Source organism: Penaeus japonicus, unplaced genomic scaffold (genome assembly GCF_977035675.1).
Source record: "Penaeus japonicus unplaced genomic scaffold, GWHDUDI00000001_assembly GWHDUDI00000031, whole genome shotgun sequence".
Taxonomy (NCBI): Eukaryota; Metazoa; Arthropoda; class Malacostraca; order Decapoda; family Penaeidae; genus Penaeus; species Penaeus japonicus.
The window spans coordinates 14,253,573-14,273,572 of NW_028234433.1; the positions used below are offsets into that span (position 1 = coordinate 14,253,573).

The 20,000-nt window shown below is 46.7% G+C and overlaps 1 protein-coding gene across 4 annotated transcripts in view; it reads right to left on the reverse strand.

The window, feature by feature from the left end:
• Positions 1-20,000, reverse strand: part of LOC122267849 (uncharacterized) — a 413,856-nt gene that overhangs the window by 233,865 nt on the left and 159,991 nt on the right. For 3 of the 4 annotated variants that reach the window (XM_086555729.1, XM_086555727.1, XM_086555730.1), the window contains exon 4: positions 10,849-10,890. The exons of the other annotated variant lie outside the window; for it this stretch is intronic. In XM_086555729.1, coding sequence (XP_086411855.1) covers positions 10,849-10,890 — 42 coding nt within the window. The remainder of the gene's footprint in view (positions 1-10,848; positions 10,891-20,000) is intronic. 4 annotated transcript variants of the gene reach the window in all.

Sequence of the window (20,000 nt, forward strand, 5' to 3'; positions counted from 1 at the left end):
TATAATTAGATATATAGATAGACAGTGAAACAGATATAGAAATACAGTGAATCAGATACTATATAGATACACATACAAACATAAACGTAGACACACATAAACCACGCCGACACATTCAGATAATTAATCAGCGCATCTCGCGGCCCGTAAACCAGCCATGATTCATCTGGCGGCCTGTAAAACATCCATAGAAGACGTAAAGCAGGCGACCCCTTACATCCTGTTCTCCCCTCGTCTTCCGCGACGTGTTTTCCTTTGTTCACCTGGCCCTTTAATCACAAAAAAGATCCCGGGCCGAGATAACGTCGGTCTGAATATAATATACATAATCAGGTCCGGCAGCAGGAACCCTCGGCTAATGATAAGAGAAACAGTGTTGGCGCTCTCTCGAGACAATGGGGGGAGGGGGGGATAGTGAGGGAGGTTTAGTGGGAAAGGAAGGAGGGAGGGAGGGAGAGAGAGACAGCGAGAAAGAGAGAGAGAGAGGGAGAGGGAGAGAGAGAGAGAGAGAGAGAGAGAGAGAGAGAGAGAGAGAGAGAGAGAGAGAGAGAGAGAGAGACAAGAGAGGAGAGAGAGAGAGAGAGAGAGAGAGAGAGAGAGAGAGAGAGAGAGAGAGAGAGAGAGAGAGAGAGAGAGAGAGAGAGAGAGAGAGAGAGAGAGACAGAGAGGCGGAAGCGTGAGACAGACAGACAGAAACAGAGACAAGACGAGTGAGAGATAGACAGAGAAACGAAAAAAGTAACCCAAGCTACTAAAACTCATGCCATAACCCCGATCCCCCAACCCTCCAACCCTCCTTTAAGTGTTTCAAGGGTTTGTAAACATTTGAATATTGGTCCTAATGAGACAATTAGACCCCCTAACAACCCTCAACGCACAGATTTCTAACCCAAACATTGCACTTGATTGCCTTTACGCGAACTAATCATTCTTTCATTTCATTTTGTTAGACGGGAAGCAGTCAGCTAGTGTAACGTATGATCTAAATGGCGTATAAACACTAGCTGTGAAAAAGAGTATTTCCTCCATCATGAACACAAGGATAATTTAGGAAATGATAAATGAAAAACAGTACCGTCAAACGAGAAAAAGAAAACGGGGGGCAAACAAAGACGGGAAACCATTTTAGAAAAAAAAGAGTTTCTGAACCTTGGGCTCGTAAATCACGTACCTAATAACTAATTAATCAGAACTCAAATGAGCATCCCAGTTCAACGGCGACTGAAATGCGAAGATAGGAAGAGAATAGAAGAGAGGGAGTGGGAGGGAGGAAAGGGGGAAGGGAGGGAGGGAGAAGGAGAAGAAGAGGGAGAGGGAGAGGGAGAGGGAGAGGAAGAGGAAGAGGGAGGGAGGGAGGGAGAGAGAGAGAGAGAGAGAGAGAGAGAGAGAGAGAGAGAGAGAGAGAGAGAGAGAGAGAGAGAGAGAGAGAGAGAGAGAGAGAGAGAGAGAGAGAGAGAGAGAGAATAACAAGAAACTAAAAATCAAGAAAGAATCGCAGCATTACGGCCCTAGTGCCAAAATGAACACACACATACATACATACATACACACACACACACACACACACACACACACACACACACACACACACACACACTGCACGCGCGTTTCTCCCATACATGCTGGCGCTGAGCGACGTAACGTGTTTACCGAGAGGGCGTAAGGTGAGCAGATATTAATGAGTAAGTGATGAGTAGCTGAATAATAGAAAAATTATGCGCGCGAATATTTCCAGAGCGAGGAATTTATTGCCTCGGCCGGATGGGGGAAGAAGAAAGTGGGGGAAGGGGGGGAGAAGGGGGGAGAAGAGAGGAAGGAGAGTGGGGGAAGGCGAGAGCGAGAGATTGAGGGAGGGAGGGAGGGAGGGAGGATATATATATATATAATATATATATATATATATATATATATATATATATATATATATATATATAGAGAGAAAGAAAGAGAAAAAGAGAGAGAGAGAGAGAGAGAGAGAGAGAGAGAGAGAGAGAGAGAGCAGATGGAGATGGAGAAAGAGAGAGAAAGAGAAAGAGAAAGAAAGAGAAAGAGAGAGAGAGAGAAGAAAGAGAGAGAGAGAGAGAGAGAGAGAGCAGATGGAGAAAGAGAGAGAAAGAGAAAGAGAAAGAAAGAGAAAGAGAGAGAGAGAGAAGAAAGAGAGAGAGAAAAAAAAATGAATGAGTAGAGAAATACACATACACATCCTGAAGCGACGAATGAGGTGTAGACATGAGTTGAAAGAATGAGAAGGGAAAGTAGATACGTTAGGGTGAGATGACGAAGGAGACGTGAATGGAAGTAGGTTCTATCCGAGAAAAGAAAGACATGAATATTGAACATTTCGATCGAAAATCTGCATCAGAAATACATATTTAATCGCGCCGCCATGCGAGCTTTCGAAATCTTTCAAGCCCATTCATACTTTCTTCGACAATATGCCATAAAGAACACTACTTGTATATGACGTTACAAAGTAATAATCGTTTCTAATAATAGTTCATAACATTTCTCGTTTCATATTTCTAGTAAAGAGTATAGGGTAAATAACCTAGGCAAGAAGCGTGTAAGGGAAGTTCTGGGTTGGGGCCTGCTAGCTTACCATTTAGGAACCGTAAAATATGAGAACGGAAGAAGTGGGTGAAAAATGGTTGCCCCTTCCTTAAAGACTCATTTTGGTTGATTGTTCTTTCTCTCTGGTTCTTTCTCTTTCTTTCTTTTTCTCTCTCTCTGGTTCTCTCTCTCTCTCTCTCTCTCTCTCTCTCTCTCTCTCTCTCTCTCTCTCTCTCTCTCTCTCTCTCTCTCTCTCTCTCTCTCTCTCTCTCTCTCTTTTTCTCTCTCTCTCAATCTCTCGCTCTCGCCTTCCCCAACTCTCTTTCCTCCCTTGCGCACACACACACACACACACACACACACACACACACACACACACACACACACACACACACACACACACACACACACACACACACACACACACACACACACACTTGCCCACTAATTCATTCCCTCACACACACGCTCGCAAGCACCCTCGTCCGCGCATTCTCGCTAACGCGCACTAAACCCGTAGATGAGTACCGTTTCGATCCGCGACAAGATGCCCGCCGTGACTCGTGGGTATTTGATCGGCACGTTGTTCTCCCGGCGTCCGTGCGCCTTTCGTCACCGCCCTGATTGCTAAGCGACAAGATAAAAAATGGAAAGACAATCACACACAAGCATGGACAAACACACGCACGCACGCACACACACACGCACGCACACACACACACACACACACACACACACACTTGCGGTTCCTACATCTTGCTTGGCGGATGTTGCCTCGTTAGCCATTTGTATGTTTATTCAGACGAGGCTGTCATAAGAACCTGCATCTGCCTAGTTGGCTCGGGCGTGAGAAATTTACAGCACCAACTCTTTCTTTTGTCAATTATTTCATTAGCACAACTACCCACAATGATGATAACAACGACAACAATATTAACAAGAGCAAGAAGACTAAGAAAAAAACATAAATAATTAATTTGATCAAAACATCAATAGTAATATTCACATCACATTATCATAGTTATCAACACTACCTCAGGAGAATATGAAAATCATGAACATCAGCAATCAATACCATCCATATTCCCATGTGCCTGCATGACATGTAGGACCTCGCATGACAGCCAGTGCCTAGCCGATCCTCCTGATTTCCGGAGCACCTGCTGGTCATCAGCGCCCTGGCACGGCGGAGTGGCGGGCGTGAGAGTCTATGCGCCCTATCCCCCCCCTACCCTCCCCTCCCTCCCCCGCCATGCCGCAGGACTATAAACTCAAGTTTTAGCTTCGTTTTACGGTCTCGTCCCACCGTTACTACGCCTCTAAACAATGCGGCGGAGACAATAACTTAAAGCCGCAATAGATGTCTCTCACTCATAATTGCATGCAGAGAAATTTCATGAATAACGCATGAAGGGGTAGAGGCCCGTCCCGGACACACACACACACACACACAAACACACAGCCCGCCCGCCCGCCCGTCCGCCCTCCTGCCTCCACTTCCTCCCGCCCTTCCCATGTGCCTCCTCTCTCCGCATTCCTCTTTTTTTAATAATATTTCCCTCACTTTCTCTCTGCCACTCTATTTATCAATCCTTATCTCTTTTTCACTCTATCCCTGTCTTCTAAAATCCATCTATCACCAGGGTCTTTCAATCTTCTTCCTTCTCCCTCCCTCCCTCCCTCCCTACCTCCCCCTCTCTTTCTTTCTCTCTCTCTCTCTCTCTCTCTCTCTCTCTCTCTCTCTCTCTCTCTCTCTCTCTCTCTCTCTCTCTCTCTCTCTCTCTCTCTCTCTCTCTCTATCGCTCCCACTCTCAAACATCAAACACACGACAAACAAACAACACCAACTCACCAGAAAACCAACACAAACAAACCAACAACAAAACAAAAAACAAATCCAAAAACAAACAACAAGAAATCAAAACAAAAAGCCTAAATATCAATAAAACATATCCTCGTTTGCATCTAAAAGCTCAGCCCTCTTCTAGAAAGCGGCAGAGACCCTCCTTGCCGGAGAGCCCTGGGCCTTCGGGGTACACTATGATTGGGCGAGGAAGGGGCCACGGGTGTGCGTACGGGAGGCTTCGTGCTCGTAGAAAGTATGGGGAGAAACGCCATCAATAAATACATGATTTTAATCAATGGCTGATGTGAACGGGGACAAGCGGTAGTAGTTCCAGATGCAGGACTACTAGTGGTGTGGGGGTGGAGGGGGGGGGGACTAATAGCGGTAGTAGGTGGCGGAGTTTGACTTTGAAAAGTGTGTACACATGAATAGGTATAGGAACTATGATTAAATAAGAAAGGCCTTGCAATCTTATCTATTACAGGCAAAATTCTTGTTTATGTAACATAAAATACTGTCTTCTATAAATGATATTGCAATACGATAAAATACTTCATGTTCATTCCTTTTTACGAAACTCTTTAATCAGAGAACATGCAATTGCATAGTCGTAGAGGATAACTGGTACTGATAGCAGTGCTTATAATTTAGTAATGATAAAAGTAAATTAATAATGAACAAACTAAACTATTAATAATGACAACACATCTAATAACAAAAGCAACAGCAAAATAATAAGTATTGCAAGATTAACATCAGTGAAATGCAATGGCTTCTCAACACGAAGTAAAAAAAAGAAAGCTGAATCTTCATGGGATATAAAGGAGTGTGAAGGTAATGAATCTTTTTTCACGCCGTCTAAATAAAATGATAGGAGAGAGAGAGGGAGGGGGAGAGGGAGGGAGGAAGGGAGGGAAAGCGAGAGAGAGAAAGAGAGAGAGCGAGAGCGAAAGAGAGAGAGAGAGAGAGAGAGAGAGAGAGAGAGAGAGAGAGAGAGAGAGAGAGAGAGAGAGAGAGAGAGAGAGAGAGAGAGAGAGAGAGAGGGAGAGAGAGGAGAGGAGAGAGAGAGAGGGAGAGAGGAGAGAGGAGAAGGAGAGAGAGAGAGAGAGAGAGAGAGAGAGAGAGAGAGAGAGAGAGAGAGAAAGAGAGGAGAGAGAGAGAGAGGAGAGAGAGAGAGAGAGAGAGAGAGAGAGAGAGAGGGAGAGAGAGAGAGGGAGAGAGAGAGAGAGAGAGAGAGAGAGGGAGAGAGAGAGAGAGAGAGAGAGAGAGAAGAAAGAGAGAGAGAGAGATAAAAATGAGAAAGAGACAGAGAGACTGCGATTGAGAATAGGAGAGAGGAAGAGAGAGAAAGAGAAATCGGATAATCTTCGGGACATATAACCCATCCGCTTGGCTCCCAAATGTCAAAGGCAAAACTAAACATTGCAAGCTCAACAGCAGCAGATGTCAATTCTATCAGATTTTGACTTTTTTTTTCTCTCTCAATTGAATAATAATAAAGTTGAATAAATGTAAAACTTTGAAACATAACGGACATTAATGAGAATAATCACAAGGAAGGTTGTAATACTGGGTAACAGTTGAAATGATAAAAATAAAATATATTTATGGGTTCGACTACTATGAAAAAAAAAGATAAAATGAGCTACATGTGTAAGAAGTTGTGATGATAATAATTATCCGTGTAATTTCCAATAAAATTTGATTGATACGACCGCGAGTTATGTTACATAATATGAACCTGCCATCATGACGCAAGCAAAAAAATGCGAAAAAAATAATAATGGTAATAAAATGAGATAATGCGGTTTCATTCACTTATTTCTATCAAATATTACCCATAATAGGAAATGCATCTATCAATCATAATGTTTTTGATGTTGTTTTAAGTTGGGAAGTTTTAGCCAATTCGAGACACTTTACTATAGGAAACTTCAACGCAACCTTAGCAAGTAATCTCCACATGTGAATCCTATTTTATAAAATATTTCCTATCGCTCCCTCCCTAAGACAATAATAAATAATGATGATAACAATAAATAAAGAAATACAGAGAAAAAAAAAGGCAAACCACAAAAAAATTCCTTCACGCCTTAGATAAAAAAGAAAGAAAGAATTAACGCTGCAGGAAAACAACGTCCCGCTGCAACACCAAATCACTCCACAATCTCGGAGTAATCAGGCTGCAATCTGCAATGTATCCGTCCTTAGAAGCACCGTTGGCTGACCCGTCATTGCAAGCCGTTATTTCCCGGGTTCGTCGTCATGCGTTCGTCGTAGCAGACAACGCGTGCATGTTTCCTTGCATGGACGACAGTGTTATAGAGGACGACTTTGTCTTTTGTTATATCTCATCTATAACGCTATTAAGCATGCTGTTTTATGCAATATTGATATTGACACGGAAGGAGACACGACATCATTCTTATCAACGTGCAATCATTACCACCCGGACCTATAAACACACCACAATCATCTTCATTAAGGCAGTACATAACATTCTAATTCTCAACGATAATGAATATTCAATTCCATAGACTAATACTTCACCACCACTTTACTTTTTTTTCTCTCTCAACATGGCGCCCTCCAGATTCAAAATAAAGACACGGACCAACGACAGGTTATCCGTGAGCCATAAATCCCCGGTGAGTGCGCGCTGGCCTCCCATGCCGGTGTTGAGTATCATAACAATACGAGGTAAACAATGGCGTCCGGGCCTGCCCTTCGTCGCCGCCCTGCCAACACCCCCTCGCTTGTCACCACTCAATCACCCCCGTGACACCACTACATCGACCGACACCTCGCCTACGGGACTACGGCTCCTTCGTTGTCTGGGGCGCCCACACGCAGGCGGACACACTCAGACACACACATACGGAAACGTGCACACTCTCATAGATACACCCACACACAAGTACACATGCTGACGCAGGTACGTACACACACACACACACACACACACACACACACACACACACACACACACACACACACACACACACACACACACACACACACACACACACACACACACACCGTCGAGACCATTTAAAAGCCATTTAATTCTCTGTCGGCCATTGGATTATCCTTCGGCTCTAAGCTTTTCTCCCTAATGTCTCTTTCTTATCTCTATTTCCTCGTCCACGCCCATAGTTGTTCGAGCTCAGTCTCTATCTGTCGTTGGTCTAGTCTTTGTCTTTTCTTTCGTCTTTGTTCGCTTTTTTTCTTGTTCAATCTTTGTCTCGCTTCCTTTTTCTATTTTTCTTTCTCTTCCTTTCTATCTCCGTCTACTTCTCTCTCTCTCTCTTTCTCTCTCTCTCTCTCTCTCTCTCTCTCTCTCTCTCTCTCTCTCTCTCTCTCTCTCTCTCTCTCTCTCTCTCTCTCTCTCTCTGTCTTCCTATTCCTCTCTCTTTCTCCCTCTCCTTCTCAGTGCCAGTGACCCCTGTAAATAACCCCCACAACGCATACCGAGCCACATTCTATGCGGCAATTATCCACTCTAATTAGTGCCAGAGGATCTTTCTCGGAGCATCTTCATTACCACCCGCAAGAAGGATCGTGTCTCTTCCTCGAAAGGAACTCGTGGCTCTAAAGGCCTTTTTCCTAAAATTGGAAAAGTATTGATAAGAATATTTTGTTTCGTGATTGCCTTCCCTACTGCATGCTGTTGATTATATGTTTCAAGATATATATTCTTCCAAATTTGGCAGTCTTTCCTCCTCCTAATACCCTCAAGCCGAATTTTGGGCGTGTTCTTATCCCTTATTTAAAAGAACAGTTATATCCTACGCCAAGCAGAAACGGGTCACCTTTTGTTCATTAAGTTACTTCAACGATTCATTTAATGCAACAAAACCGTTAGTCATCTCGGAACGACAAGCTGGGAGAAGAAGAAGAAGAAGAAGAAGAAAAAAAAAAAGGTGTTCATCTAATTACCGGCCATAGCGTTATTTCACGCCATTCGTGATTCAGAGCCAAGACGAGCGGCGGCAGAACGGTCGCATGTCATGAACGACATGCGACGGCAACGCGAGGAACGACCTGCTAATCAAACAGCGCTGGGTTCCGTGGATCGGAACTCGCGTGTGTGGCTGATATAATTAATCGGAAAGTTCAAGTACGTTGTCTCTTTTTTTCTTTTCTTTTTTAATGTGGGATATATGTTAGATGTTTCCGAGCATTGAGGTTACGCTGTGGGTGATAACCACCTGTGCGTTGTGATGATTAAGAGTCTCTCGCCTTGCTGTGCTAAGAGTCTTCGACGCCGTGAAACATTTACGTACGTGTCTCCACTTCATTATACGACGATCATTTCTTAATTTTGAGTCATCGACATGCCACTTCTCTCTTCGGACAACTAAAGCGAGACCTACATAATGAGACTAACCTCCCAAGATGTGAGTGTGACTACGAGGCTACTGCTTAGTGACAGGCTGACCGCTGATCACACTGTACGGTACGCTGTGTTCACAACGAGTCCGGAACGCGAGCGCGACCGGACACGCCGTGCTTGAGGGACTTTACCGTAAGAGCGTCGTAAATCACCTCGTAGATGTGTCAGATATCGTTTTCTTTTCTTCGCCGAGAATAACTCAAGAGTTCATGCATGCAATTAAGAAAGACTTTAAAGTGCTTTCATCCCTTAAAAAAAAGAAATATATGCATATACATAAATACACGAATGAATAAAAATAATCATACATGCAGAGCAGAAGGGAAAATTGCATAACACATACACATCAACAAAACACCAACTGCAACCATTTAAGCAACGCAAAAGCAACACAATCAAAGAGACGAGTCAAGATTGAAGCGAAAACCAATTTCCGCCAACACGCGCCTCCCGCCCAATAGCCTACCTTTCTCGACGACAGGAAATAAATGGCCCAGGAAACCCATTTCGAAGGAGGACCCGAATGCCTTTCAAGAGCCAAAGATAGTCTCAAGATCCTTCGTCTGTAGCATTGGAATGAGTCCGGCTCCTTCTAGGGATAGTGTGTCCTGTTGTTTTTTTACACGCTGATGCATCGTGGACAAGTTATTGAAACACAACCATCTATTTGATATAGTTGTAAACTACAGCTCACATCAGTGTCATTGTAACAGTAAAATAACACCACTAATAGCAACGGTAATTATGACCGACGTCTCAAATTTAATATCACATTTTATCGAAATTGTGCTGGCTGGAGTCATCAAAAGTGCATTGGTCATGACACCGCATGCCATAAATATTCAGCTAATGAATGTCATTTGCAGAATAACAACCGTAAACTGACCAAGCGATAAAATTCATATTTTTATGTGACCTGATGTTATTTCCAGTGGATTTACTGGTGAAATACATTCCCGAAAACATTTATGATAAATGACAACACACAAAATATGCTTAATCTGAAAGGTAATATAAAGCAAAGCATTCAAACACATAAAAACATGAGGTAAAACAGTGCATTCTAAACACACAAAGCAGTGCTGAAATCAATTCCATCTACCTGGTCACCTAATATGTCGGCAAAACGATTATCCATGCAGTGAAATATTCTGTTGCATAATACAGTGGCTCTTAAACAATCAGCTCCGCCCTCGCAGAGCCGAGGTCTCCCTCCTCCTCCTTACTCAGTGGGAGACTTCATATTGATATCTCAATGAGTCATCTCGCGAACCAGTCTTCGCTGTCAGGGCAGACATCTCGGACTGGAGCGATCTATCTCGCGCGAGTTTAAAAACCACTGCCTATGTTATCAGGATGTACATATGAACACACACACGCACACGCACGCACGCACACACACACACACACACACACACACACACACACACACACACACACACACACACACACACACACACACATACATACACACACTGTATTTGTTTGTTTGTATGTATGCATGTGTGTGTGTGTGTGTGTGTGTGTGTGTGTGTGTGTGTGTGTGTGTGTGTGTGTGTGTGTGTGTGTGTGTGTGTGTGTGTGTGTGTGTGTGTGTGTGTGTGTGTGTGTGTGTGTGTGTGTGTGTGTGTGTGTGTGTGTGTGTGTGTGTGTGTGTGTGTGTGCATCTATATATGTATGTATATATATACATATATATAGATTATATATATTCATGTATATATATATATATATATATATATATATATATATATATATATATATATATATATATATATATATATATATGTGTATATACACATTTATATATATATCTACAGATATATATATATATATATATAAATATCTATATCTATATATATATATATGCTTCTTCCACACATTACATACAAAATGATGTACCCTCATCACCACAAGACGCTACGAAACAAGAAAAAAAAAGGGGGGGGGGGCAAGCCAACTGGCTCGTCCTTCTACTCGGAGGAAAACCATGCAGTTAGGTGCAACAAGTGCAGGTCAAGCATGCTATTAGTGAGAGAAAGAGTCGGTGCCGTACCATGGTGTGGGCGCGAGGGCGATTGGGCGTGCCCGGGATGATCTGCAACAGAGGGAAGACATGGAGGAAATGTGTTAGTTAAGAACCTCAACCGATGCCGTTATTAAGTACCCATCACTACACACTACTTTGTCTTTTTAATGAGAGAGAAAGAGGGAAAGGGAGAGCGAGGGGGAGGGAGAGGGGGAGAGAGGGAAAGGGACAGGGAGAGAGGGAGAGAGGGAGAGAGGGAGAGAGAGAGAGAGAGAGAGAGAGAGAGAGAGAGAGAGAGAGAGAGAGAGAGAGAGAGAGAGAGGAGGAGAAGAGAGAGAGAGAGAGAGAGAGAGAGAGAGAGAGAGAGAGAGAGAGAGAGAGAGAGAGAGAGAGAGAGAGAGAGAGAGAGAGAGACCTACAGACAAACAGGTAGCCAAAGAGAGATTGTTTAATCTAAATCCTTAAGATTACATAATTAGATGCATTAAATGAAAGTAAGACAGTTGCCAGGAGAGAAGATCCTGCAAAAGTTTATTATGATCGAATATGAAACTTGTTAAACCAATTCTACATATATACATAATTACAAGAAAGTGTGTGTATAGATATATACGCATACATATACATGCATACTTATACAGAGTTTGGTAAAGATCTCGTTTCACCACTTACCTAAATAACTTAACATTAGCAAATAAAAAAAATACGTCAATTTTATTCATGTTAAACATATTTCTTTTTAATATAGTCCAACATCAAAAAGATATTCCTTGGGCCTTTATCCATCCGCTTAATGAGTACCAACTAAGACTTCTTATCCGACTTGAGAGAAATAAAAAACAGATAGAGATAGAGAAAGACAGACAAAGCGCACGCAATCACCTTCAACAGAGACAAATGTGAACATAAAAGTCACCCTTTAATTAAGCGCTTAATCACATTGATTTACACGCCTCCCCCCCTCCTCCCCCTCCTTCCACCATCCCCTATCCCCCTCGCATCCCCCCAGCCTCCTTCGATACTCCTTCGGTCCAAGATCAGAGGCAGAGGATGCTGGCTTTATCTCCCGCACGACCGCCATCTCTTGCAGGACCTCTAGCTTGGGCGAACCACCCTCTTTGTTCGCCTGGGTGGTCGGGCGCCCCCAGTGGGTGGCGTGGGTGGATGGTGCTTGGGGGGTGGGGGGCGACGGCGGGGGGCACGGCGACCTGCGCACAGTAGGAGGGAAGGGAAGAAGGAGAGGGAGGGCTAAAGGAAGCTGGGAGGAGAAGGAGGAGGGAAGGAATGGGGGAGAGGGAAGGGAAGAGGGAGAGGAGGAGGTTAAGGGGGAGGGAAAACGGGAGAGGGAGAGGGATGTGAAGGGAGAGAAGGAAGGAAAAGGGTAGAGGGAGGAGAAGGGGTAGAAGGGTGTCGAGGGAGCGGGAGGGGAAGGGAGAGAGGGAAGATAAGGTAAAAAAGGGACGAGAAGGAAGGAAAAAGAAGAAGAAAGAAGCGAATAAGTACAGGGAGGAGAAAAGGGTAGAGGTAGGAGAGGGAAGAGCGGAGAAGGAGAGAGGGCAAGAAGGAAGAGGAGAAAAGTACATGCTTCAGTACTGCTTGCTGCAGCGCTGCCTTGGGATGTGATGTTGGACTGAGAATATAAGGTAAGATCGAGCGGTCCTCGGCTAGAATCCCGGACAACGAAAGTGGCATCGTGCAGCGCGGACCGGGTTTGAGGAGTGGGCGGGAAGGTGTTTGGGTGGGCGTGGGCGGCTATACAGGCAATGGGAATAGATGAAGAGTAAGAGGGTTTGCGTGGGCGGGTGGACGGGGTCACCTCGGATTGGGCGTCGAGTCGAGGAGGCACCGCGGGTGACCCGTGATCTACATTGTGATTGCGGTGAGTTATAACCCCGACGCGGCCGTCCTGCGTGACAGGCCGGCTGGCCCCTCTTTCTCTTAGAGCGGGATCGGGGGGGCTGGAAGGGGGGCGAGGGAGAGGGGAGTAAAGGGAGGACAAGGGGGAAGGGGTGGAGCAAAGGGAGGAGAAGCGAATGCGAACAGAACAGAAGTAAACTACGAAAAATGTGATAAGAAAGCAGAATGGAAATCAAGATAGGGAAAAAGGCCGAACATGAGACCGCGTCTCGGGAAGTTCAAGAAGGACAGACCAACCCACATTTCTGACCTCCCTCGCACAGCCCCCGCCGCATACACAACCCACCGACACGCAAGGCAGGAAGCAAGGCGAGGGTGTCCGCCACGCATGCTCCGCCCTCGATAAAGATCCTCCTATTGTTCCTCCGTCGAGAGAGAAGGAGACGAAATCCAAGGTCATCTCACTACACGCCAGACTCCGTGTTATCGTGTCCTTTGCGAGGCTTATGTATGCAAAGGGGACAGCGCGCTCGCCCAGTGGCCTTGACTTGGGTAATACTCTATGGGTCGTCCACGTCACGGCGCGGCGGATTGCATTGTTGCGTTTTGGATGCGGTCGAGGTGCGCATAAAAGAGAACTGTCTGACAATGGAGGTTTTCGTTTTGTTTTTGTCTTGGATAGCTACCATTCCCATGCATCGACGGGGGGACAAGGTGCTTTCTTTGCGTGCTGCCTCGCTCTCGTTTTCGCTGCCGTATTCGGTTCTCTCCCTTTCTCGCTCCTTCTTTCTTTCCCTGTCCTTCTTTCTTCTCCCTCCCTCCGACTCCCCTCCCCTCTTCCCCATCTCTTCCCTTCTAGTTTAATTCAGACGTATTCCTACACCAATAGACTATAAACTTTCTAAATCACACATCCGTTACCTCCATGACAGCGAGACCGGACTAATGACAGTCATCAGATATAATTTGGGCGAAGCATTCGCGCACTCTATCTAATGCCTCGACGATGATGTGTGTCTGTTTCTATAAATAATGGAGGATTAGATCACTTTGGAGTCTAATGTACGGAGGATTAAATCACCTTAGACATTACCGTTGGGAGTAATTGCACGCCCGGTGATCAGGCAGCACATCCCGCCCTTAAGTAGGACACTTTTCTTGCCAAACATAATCTTTCAAAATATCGAATAAGTCATTAATACAAAACTACCTGAATAAAATAATTGATACATAATTATCTGAATAAAACAACCAATAAAAAAAATATCTGAATGAAATTATTAATACATGAATTTCATCTGAATAAAGTTGTTGATATAAAAAATAGGAAAAAAATGAGTTTGGACACCTACAATAACAATGAAGTGACATTAAAATCGAGGAGGGAATATAGATCGATTACAGTGTGGACAGCGATAGATGGATGGATAAGGAGGTAGATCGATCGATAAAGTAGACAGGTAGATGGATGGTGATATAAAAACAGAGGAACAGATTTTCGTATGTTCATACTCAGTGAGAGAGAGAGAGAGAGGGAGAGAGAGAGAGAGAGAGAGAGAGAGAGAGAGAGAGAGAGAGAGAGAGAGAGAGAGAGAGAGAGAGAGAGAGAGAGGCGGGGGGTTGAGATGCTCCTGAAACAGTTTCATTTTGAGATAGAACGAAAGAAACGGAAGAAGAAAAATAAAAAGTGGATAGAGAGAGAAAAAAAAAGAGAGGGAAGAGAGAAGAACGGAAGAGCGAGGACACCCGCTTGGCAATCCCTCCTCTCCATCAAGAGCGGTCAGCAGGTCCTCCTTCTATCGCCACATAACCCGCGGCCGCACCACCCACCCACACCCAACCCGCCCACAGAACCCGTCCCCCCCCTCCCCCCCGCCCGTCGCCAGCGCCAACCCGAAGAGCGGAGCGGCGCCGCGTCGTAAATAACCTAGAGCGGAATCGGCCGCCACGAGGATTAATGGCGGAGAGACAGTGGCAATCCCGTTTACCCATACGGTGGGCCTGCGCTCTCACGCTTCATTGCCCTTCGTGACGCGCTGGAGGGCAAGGCGACGCGAGACCTATTGAATTAAATGGGAGGCGCTACATGCGTAATGACTACGTTTACAGATGTTGTGTACATGATCGGTAACATCTTTGGCGCTCATACTTTCACGGCTTTGATCACGTGACGTAGGTAGCAAGCATTAGCAACAGCAGACGGCTTACAATGCTGTATTGGAAATAGGCCTAATATATATACCATACTTTCACGGCTTTGGTCACGTAGCATAGCAAAGACAGACGGTATGGGAAATTGGGCTATATATAGATCTGGTTCATAATCTCTCCGTCCGATGATGATTGCTGTTGTTTTCTCTCCACCATTGTTGTTGGAGAGGAAAGAAGAGGTGAGGAAGAGAAGGAGAATGTGTGCCCCCCCCCCCCCATCAATTGAACAAGTCCGCTTGACAAATGACAGTCTTCCTCTTCGTGACACGGGGAGGAAAGAGCACGGGGAAGGTAGACCTAGCCCTTGCTCTGCTCTTGCTCTAGCCTTAGTCCTAGCCTATGGCCTAGCCTTTGCCCTGACCTTGCCCTAGCCTTAGACCTAGCCCTTGCCCTAGCCCTTGCCCATGCCCTAGCTCTTGCCCTGACTTAGCCCTAGCCTTAGCCCTTTCCCTGCCCTGCCCTTGCCTTAGCCCTTGCCTTGCCCTGCCCTTGCCTTAGCCCTTTCCCTGCCCTTGCCTTAGCCCTTTCCCTGCCCTTGCCTTAGCCCTTGCCTTGCCCTAGCCCTAGCCTCAGCCCTTGCCTTAGCACTTGCTCTGCCCTTGCCCTAGCTCTAGCCCTAGCTCTAGCCCTAGCTCTAGCCCTAGTCTTAGCCCTAGCCCTAGCCCTAGCCTCAAGCCCTAGCCTTAGCCTCTGCCCTTGGCCCCCTAGCCCCCCCTGCCTGTGCCCCCCCCCCTGCCCCCCCTCCCCCGCCTGCCTGCCCCTCCCCCCCCTGTTGTCCCCCTGTGGCCTGTGTGCCCCCCCCCCTGCCCCCCCCCCCGTGTGCCCCCCCTGCCCGCCCCTGCCCCACCCCCCCGCCCCTGCCACGCCCCCGCCCCACCCCGCCCCCCCTCCCTGTGTGTGCCCACCCCACTGTTGCCCCCACCCCGCCCCTGGGTCCCCCCCCCCCCCCCCCCCCCCCCTCCCCCCCCAAGGGTGCCTGCCCCCCTCCCTTGGTTGTGCCCCCCCCCCCCCCCCCCCCCCCCCCCCACAATTGAACAACTCTCCGCTTGACAAATGACAGTCTTTCCTCATCCTCTCTTCGTGACAAACGGTGGGAGGAAAGAGCACGGGAAGGTAACCCTAGGCCCTTGCTTCTGCTTGGTGCCTCTCTCTTGCCTCTATAATCCCTTAGTGCCTATCCTAGCCTATGGCCTCTAGCCTTTGTTTGTTTGCCCTGTCCTTTTCCATTAAAGTCCTGAGACCTACCCTTCTAGCCCTAAGCCCTTGGGCTTCTAGCTAGCGCTACCCTAAGCTCTAGCCCTTTGCTCTAGCCTTCGTTCCTTTTTTCTTTTTTGTGCCCATGTCCTTAGCCCTTTGTTGCCCCTGACCTAGCCTAGCCCTAGCCTTAGCCCTTTCCCTGCCCCCTGGCCCTGCCTTAGCCCTGGCCCTTGCACTGCTGCCCTTGCCTTAGCCCTTTCCCTTCCGGCCCCCTGCCTTAGAGCCACGTTCCCGTGCTACCTGCCCTTCGCTTAGCCCTTGGTGCCTTGTTGGCCCTAACCCAGCCTCAGCCCTTTTGCCTTACACTGTCTTGCGCTGTGCCCTTCCCCTTGCTCTCGAGCCCCTACTCTTCACTAGCGTCTAGCCCTATCCTTTGCCTAGCCAGGACCTTAGCCCTAGCCTTAGCCCTAGCCCTATCCCTTGCCCTAGCCCTGGTCTGCCCTTCCTCCTCCAGCCTATCGTATCGCTCGCACTAGAGTTCACACTCGACGTCCCTACAAAGGAAGCCTCGAGACGAAAATAAATCCCCGCGATACGAGTGGAAGTGAGTCCATTAATGCTATCGAGTTCAAGTTGAATGGACATGCACCTCCTTGCTGTTCCCTGTCTCGTCTTGTCGAGTGTCCGTCCGCTCCTTGCCGCCAACTCCCGGCTTCTACTTCAACTCCGCCCAAGCATCCCTTCGCGGCTTACTCCCGCCTCCTGCCCCTCCCCCCCTAACTCTATTTTAAATATCCCTTCCCGAGAGCGAATAAGAACACATATCCTATTTCCGTTTTGTTTGTGTCTCTGCTAAACCGCGTGTTTGATGTGGTGAGTGCACGCGTGGCATGCAATCCCCACGTCCTTACAGTCTGTCTATCTCCCCTCCCCCCCCCTTTCCCACCCCCCCCCTGGAACCCTAGCTGCAAGGCACACCAGCACACACCTACACACCAGCACAACGTCAAGCCACTAGCAAGCACCACCAAAGCAACCGGCAAAGCAAAGCAGTCGATGCACCTCCACCCTCAGGACCAGCAGCACCACAAATCAAGCAAGCAAGCAGCAACAAATCAACACGCAGCACAGCACCACACTTAGCTACCCCCACTACAGACTTCACCACCACCCAAGCACATCACACCACTCCCCCCCAGCACACTCACCCTTGGCACCCTAAGACTACCCTTCATTCTGACAGTCACTACCGCTATCTACACTTGGCTGCTGTCCCTGCTATCCTCGTCCTTCTACGCCGCTCCTCTTCTGCTTCTCTTACGGTGGTATCTTTTCTCTTTCTTCCGCCTATTTATTTGTTGATTTAATTTTTAGTGTTGGTTTTCTTCCCTATCTCTTGAAATGCACACGAACACACCAAGAACGCATATAATGCACACAGACATACAAATACACATGCGTGCACTTACGTACTCACACGAAAACGCATACACACACAACCATGACACATCTACCTAACCCACCCACAAACCCACAAAAAATAGAACAAAAATAAATAAATATACAAATAAATAAAATAGAATAAAAGCCCCCCCCCTACCTCCGTCTCCCCAGTTCCCTCCCCCAACACGCAGGCACGCAGTCGGAGCCACACCTATGATCACATCCCTCCACCATCCTTCCCCGCGCGGCGACTCCCTCCTGAAAATCCACCTCGGCGTATGTCATTTCCTGCTTCCTAGCGGTAAACACCCAAGGCGAACCTACTCCCCCGTGGGAACCTGGTGTCATTCTCGAAGGAAAAGGTATTCACTGGAGGGAGGGTGAGGGGTGGATGGAGAGGGTAGAAGGGAGGAAGGGAGGCAGAGTGTAGAGGGAGGGAACGGGAGTAGGAGGATAGAAGAGAGAATGAGAGAGAGAGGTTGTTAGAGTGAGGGAAAAGAGGAAGAGGAGAGAGAGAAAGAGAGAGGGGAGAGTAGAGAGAGAGGAGAGGAGAGAGAGGTAGAGACGGCCGATGAGAGGGAGAGGATGAAGGGAGGGAGGAGGATTAACGGTGTATGTTCCTCACGTTCGAACATTCAGGTTGCACGTCTCCTTACCGCACACAACACGAATGCAATGAGAGATTAACGGTTGTTCTGTTCCTCCACGTTCGAACATTCAGGTTGCACGTCTCCTTACCGCACACAACACGAATGCAATGCCCATGAGATGAGGGAGGCCCTTCAGACACAGTATTAACGGAGATGTTCCTCTCGTCGAAAACATTAGGTTGCACGTTCTCCTTACCGGCACACAAAAGAGAGCGATGAGATTTATGAAAGACAGAGGGTCGAAAAAAAGCCGGGAAAGATCGCAGGAGAGGGCGCTAAAGAGGAGGAGAGGGAGCGGAGACCTTCCGACAGAGTGATCCTTCGGTTGAATTCCGTGGTTTTGCAAAGTGACGAGAGAGGATAAGTAGTATGTTCCTCACGTTCGAACATTCAGGTTGCAACTACCTCCTTACCCGCGCACAACTAACAACGATTAATGCAATGCACATGAAAGAAATTTTTCTTTTTATCATACATAGTCTTCTGGATTGATGATAATTCATGGCACTTTTTCATGAATCTTTTCCTTCTATTTGCCGCTGTTATCGGAAGGAGACTGACACACAGAAGCCATTTTTTTTTTATCATACATATTCTTCTGGATTGATGAAAATCTTGGACTTTTTCGGTATCTTTTCCTTCTCATTTGCCCGCTGTCAGGGGAGGGAGGGAGACTTTACCTAGGGATTTTCATGCGAGAGAATGAGAAGGAGAGAGAGAGCGGAGTACAGGGAGAGATGAGAATGAGAGAGAGGAGAGGAGAGAGGGAGAGAGGAGAGGATTGAGAGAGAGAGGAGGAGAGAGAGAGAGAGAGGAGAGAGAGAGAGAGAGGAGAGAGAGAGAGAGAGAGAGAGAGAGAGAGAGAGAGAGAGAGAGAGAGAGAGAGAGAAAAGTAGAAAGAGAGAGAGTATGAGAGAAAGAGAGAAAGAGTGAGTGGGAGAGAGAGAGAGAGAGAGAGAGAGAGAGAGAGAGAGAGAGAGAGAGAGAGAGAGAGAGAGAGAGAGAGAGAGAGAGAGAGAGAGAGAGAAAGAAAGGGAAAAAGGAAGAACAAGAAAAACAAGCAAACAGAAAAAAACAATAAAAACAACACTACCACCAAACGGCGTCTTGCACAGCCAAACGAAGGAGCCATACCCCCCCCACCCCACCCCACCCCCGCCCCGGCTCAGCCACTCGCAAATCACCGAGACATCGCCCGTCAACCCAAGAAGGTCAAACGCGTTAACTCAAACACGAAAAACTTCGCGGGAGTTCTCGGGTGAAGTTCGAGACCGCGGCGTGACCCTAATCGCCGTCCCTGAACAATACATCACATTTCTGACACCTTCGAGTAAACACCGAGACATATATTATCTTCCTTCGAGGCTTGTAGGCCTTCCCTCTCCTCCCCCCCTTCCCCTTCCCATCCTGCCCCTCCATGTCCCCATACCCTCCCCTACCTTACGCTACCTGATACCATCGCAAAGGACAGACGCAAAATCACTACATAAGAAATCAATAACAAACATATATAGAGTGATAGAAAAATAAATGATTTATCTATGCAATGCCCATGATATATATATATGTATATGTATATGTATATGTATGTATATATATATATATATATATATATATATATATATATATATATATATGTGTATGTATGTATGGAGAGAGAGAGAGAGAGAGAGAGAGAGAGAGAGAGAGAGAGAGAGAGAGAGAGAGAGAGAGAGAGAGAGAGAGAGAGAGAGAGAGAGAGAGAGAGAGAGAGAGAGAGAGAATAAAAAAGAAAGAAAGACAACACAAAAAGACAGGTGCTAATGCCTTTTGAGATGTAAC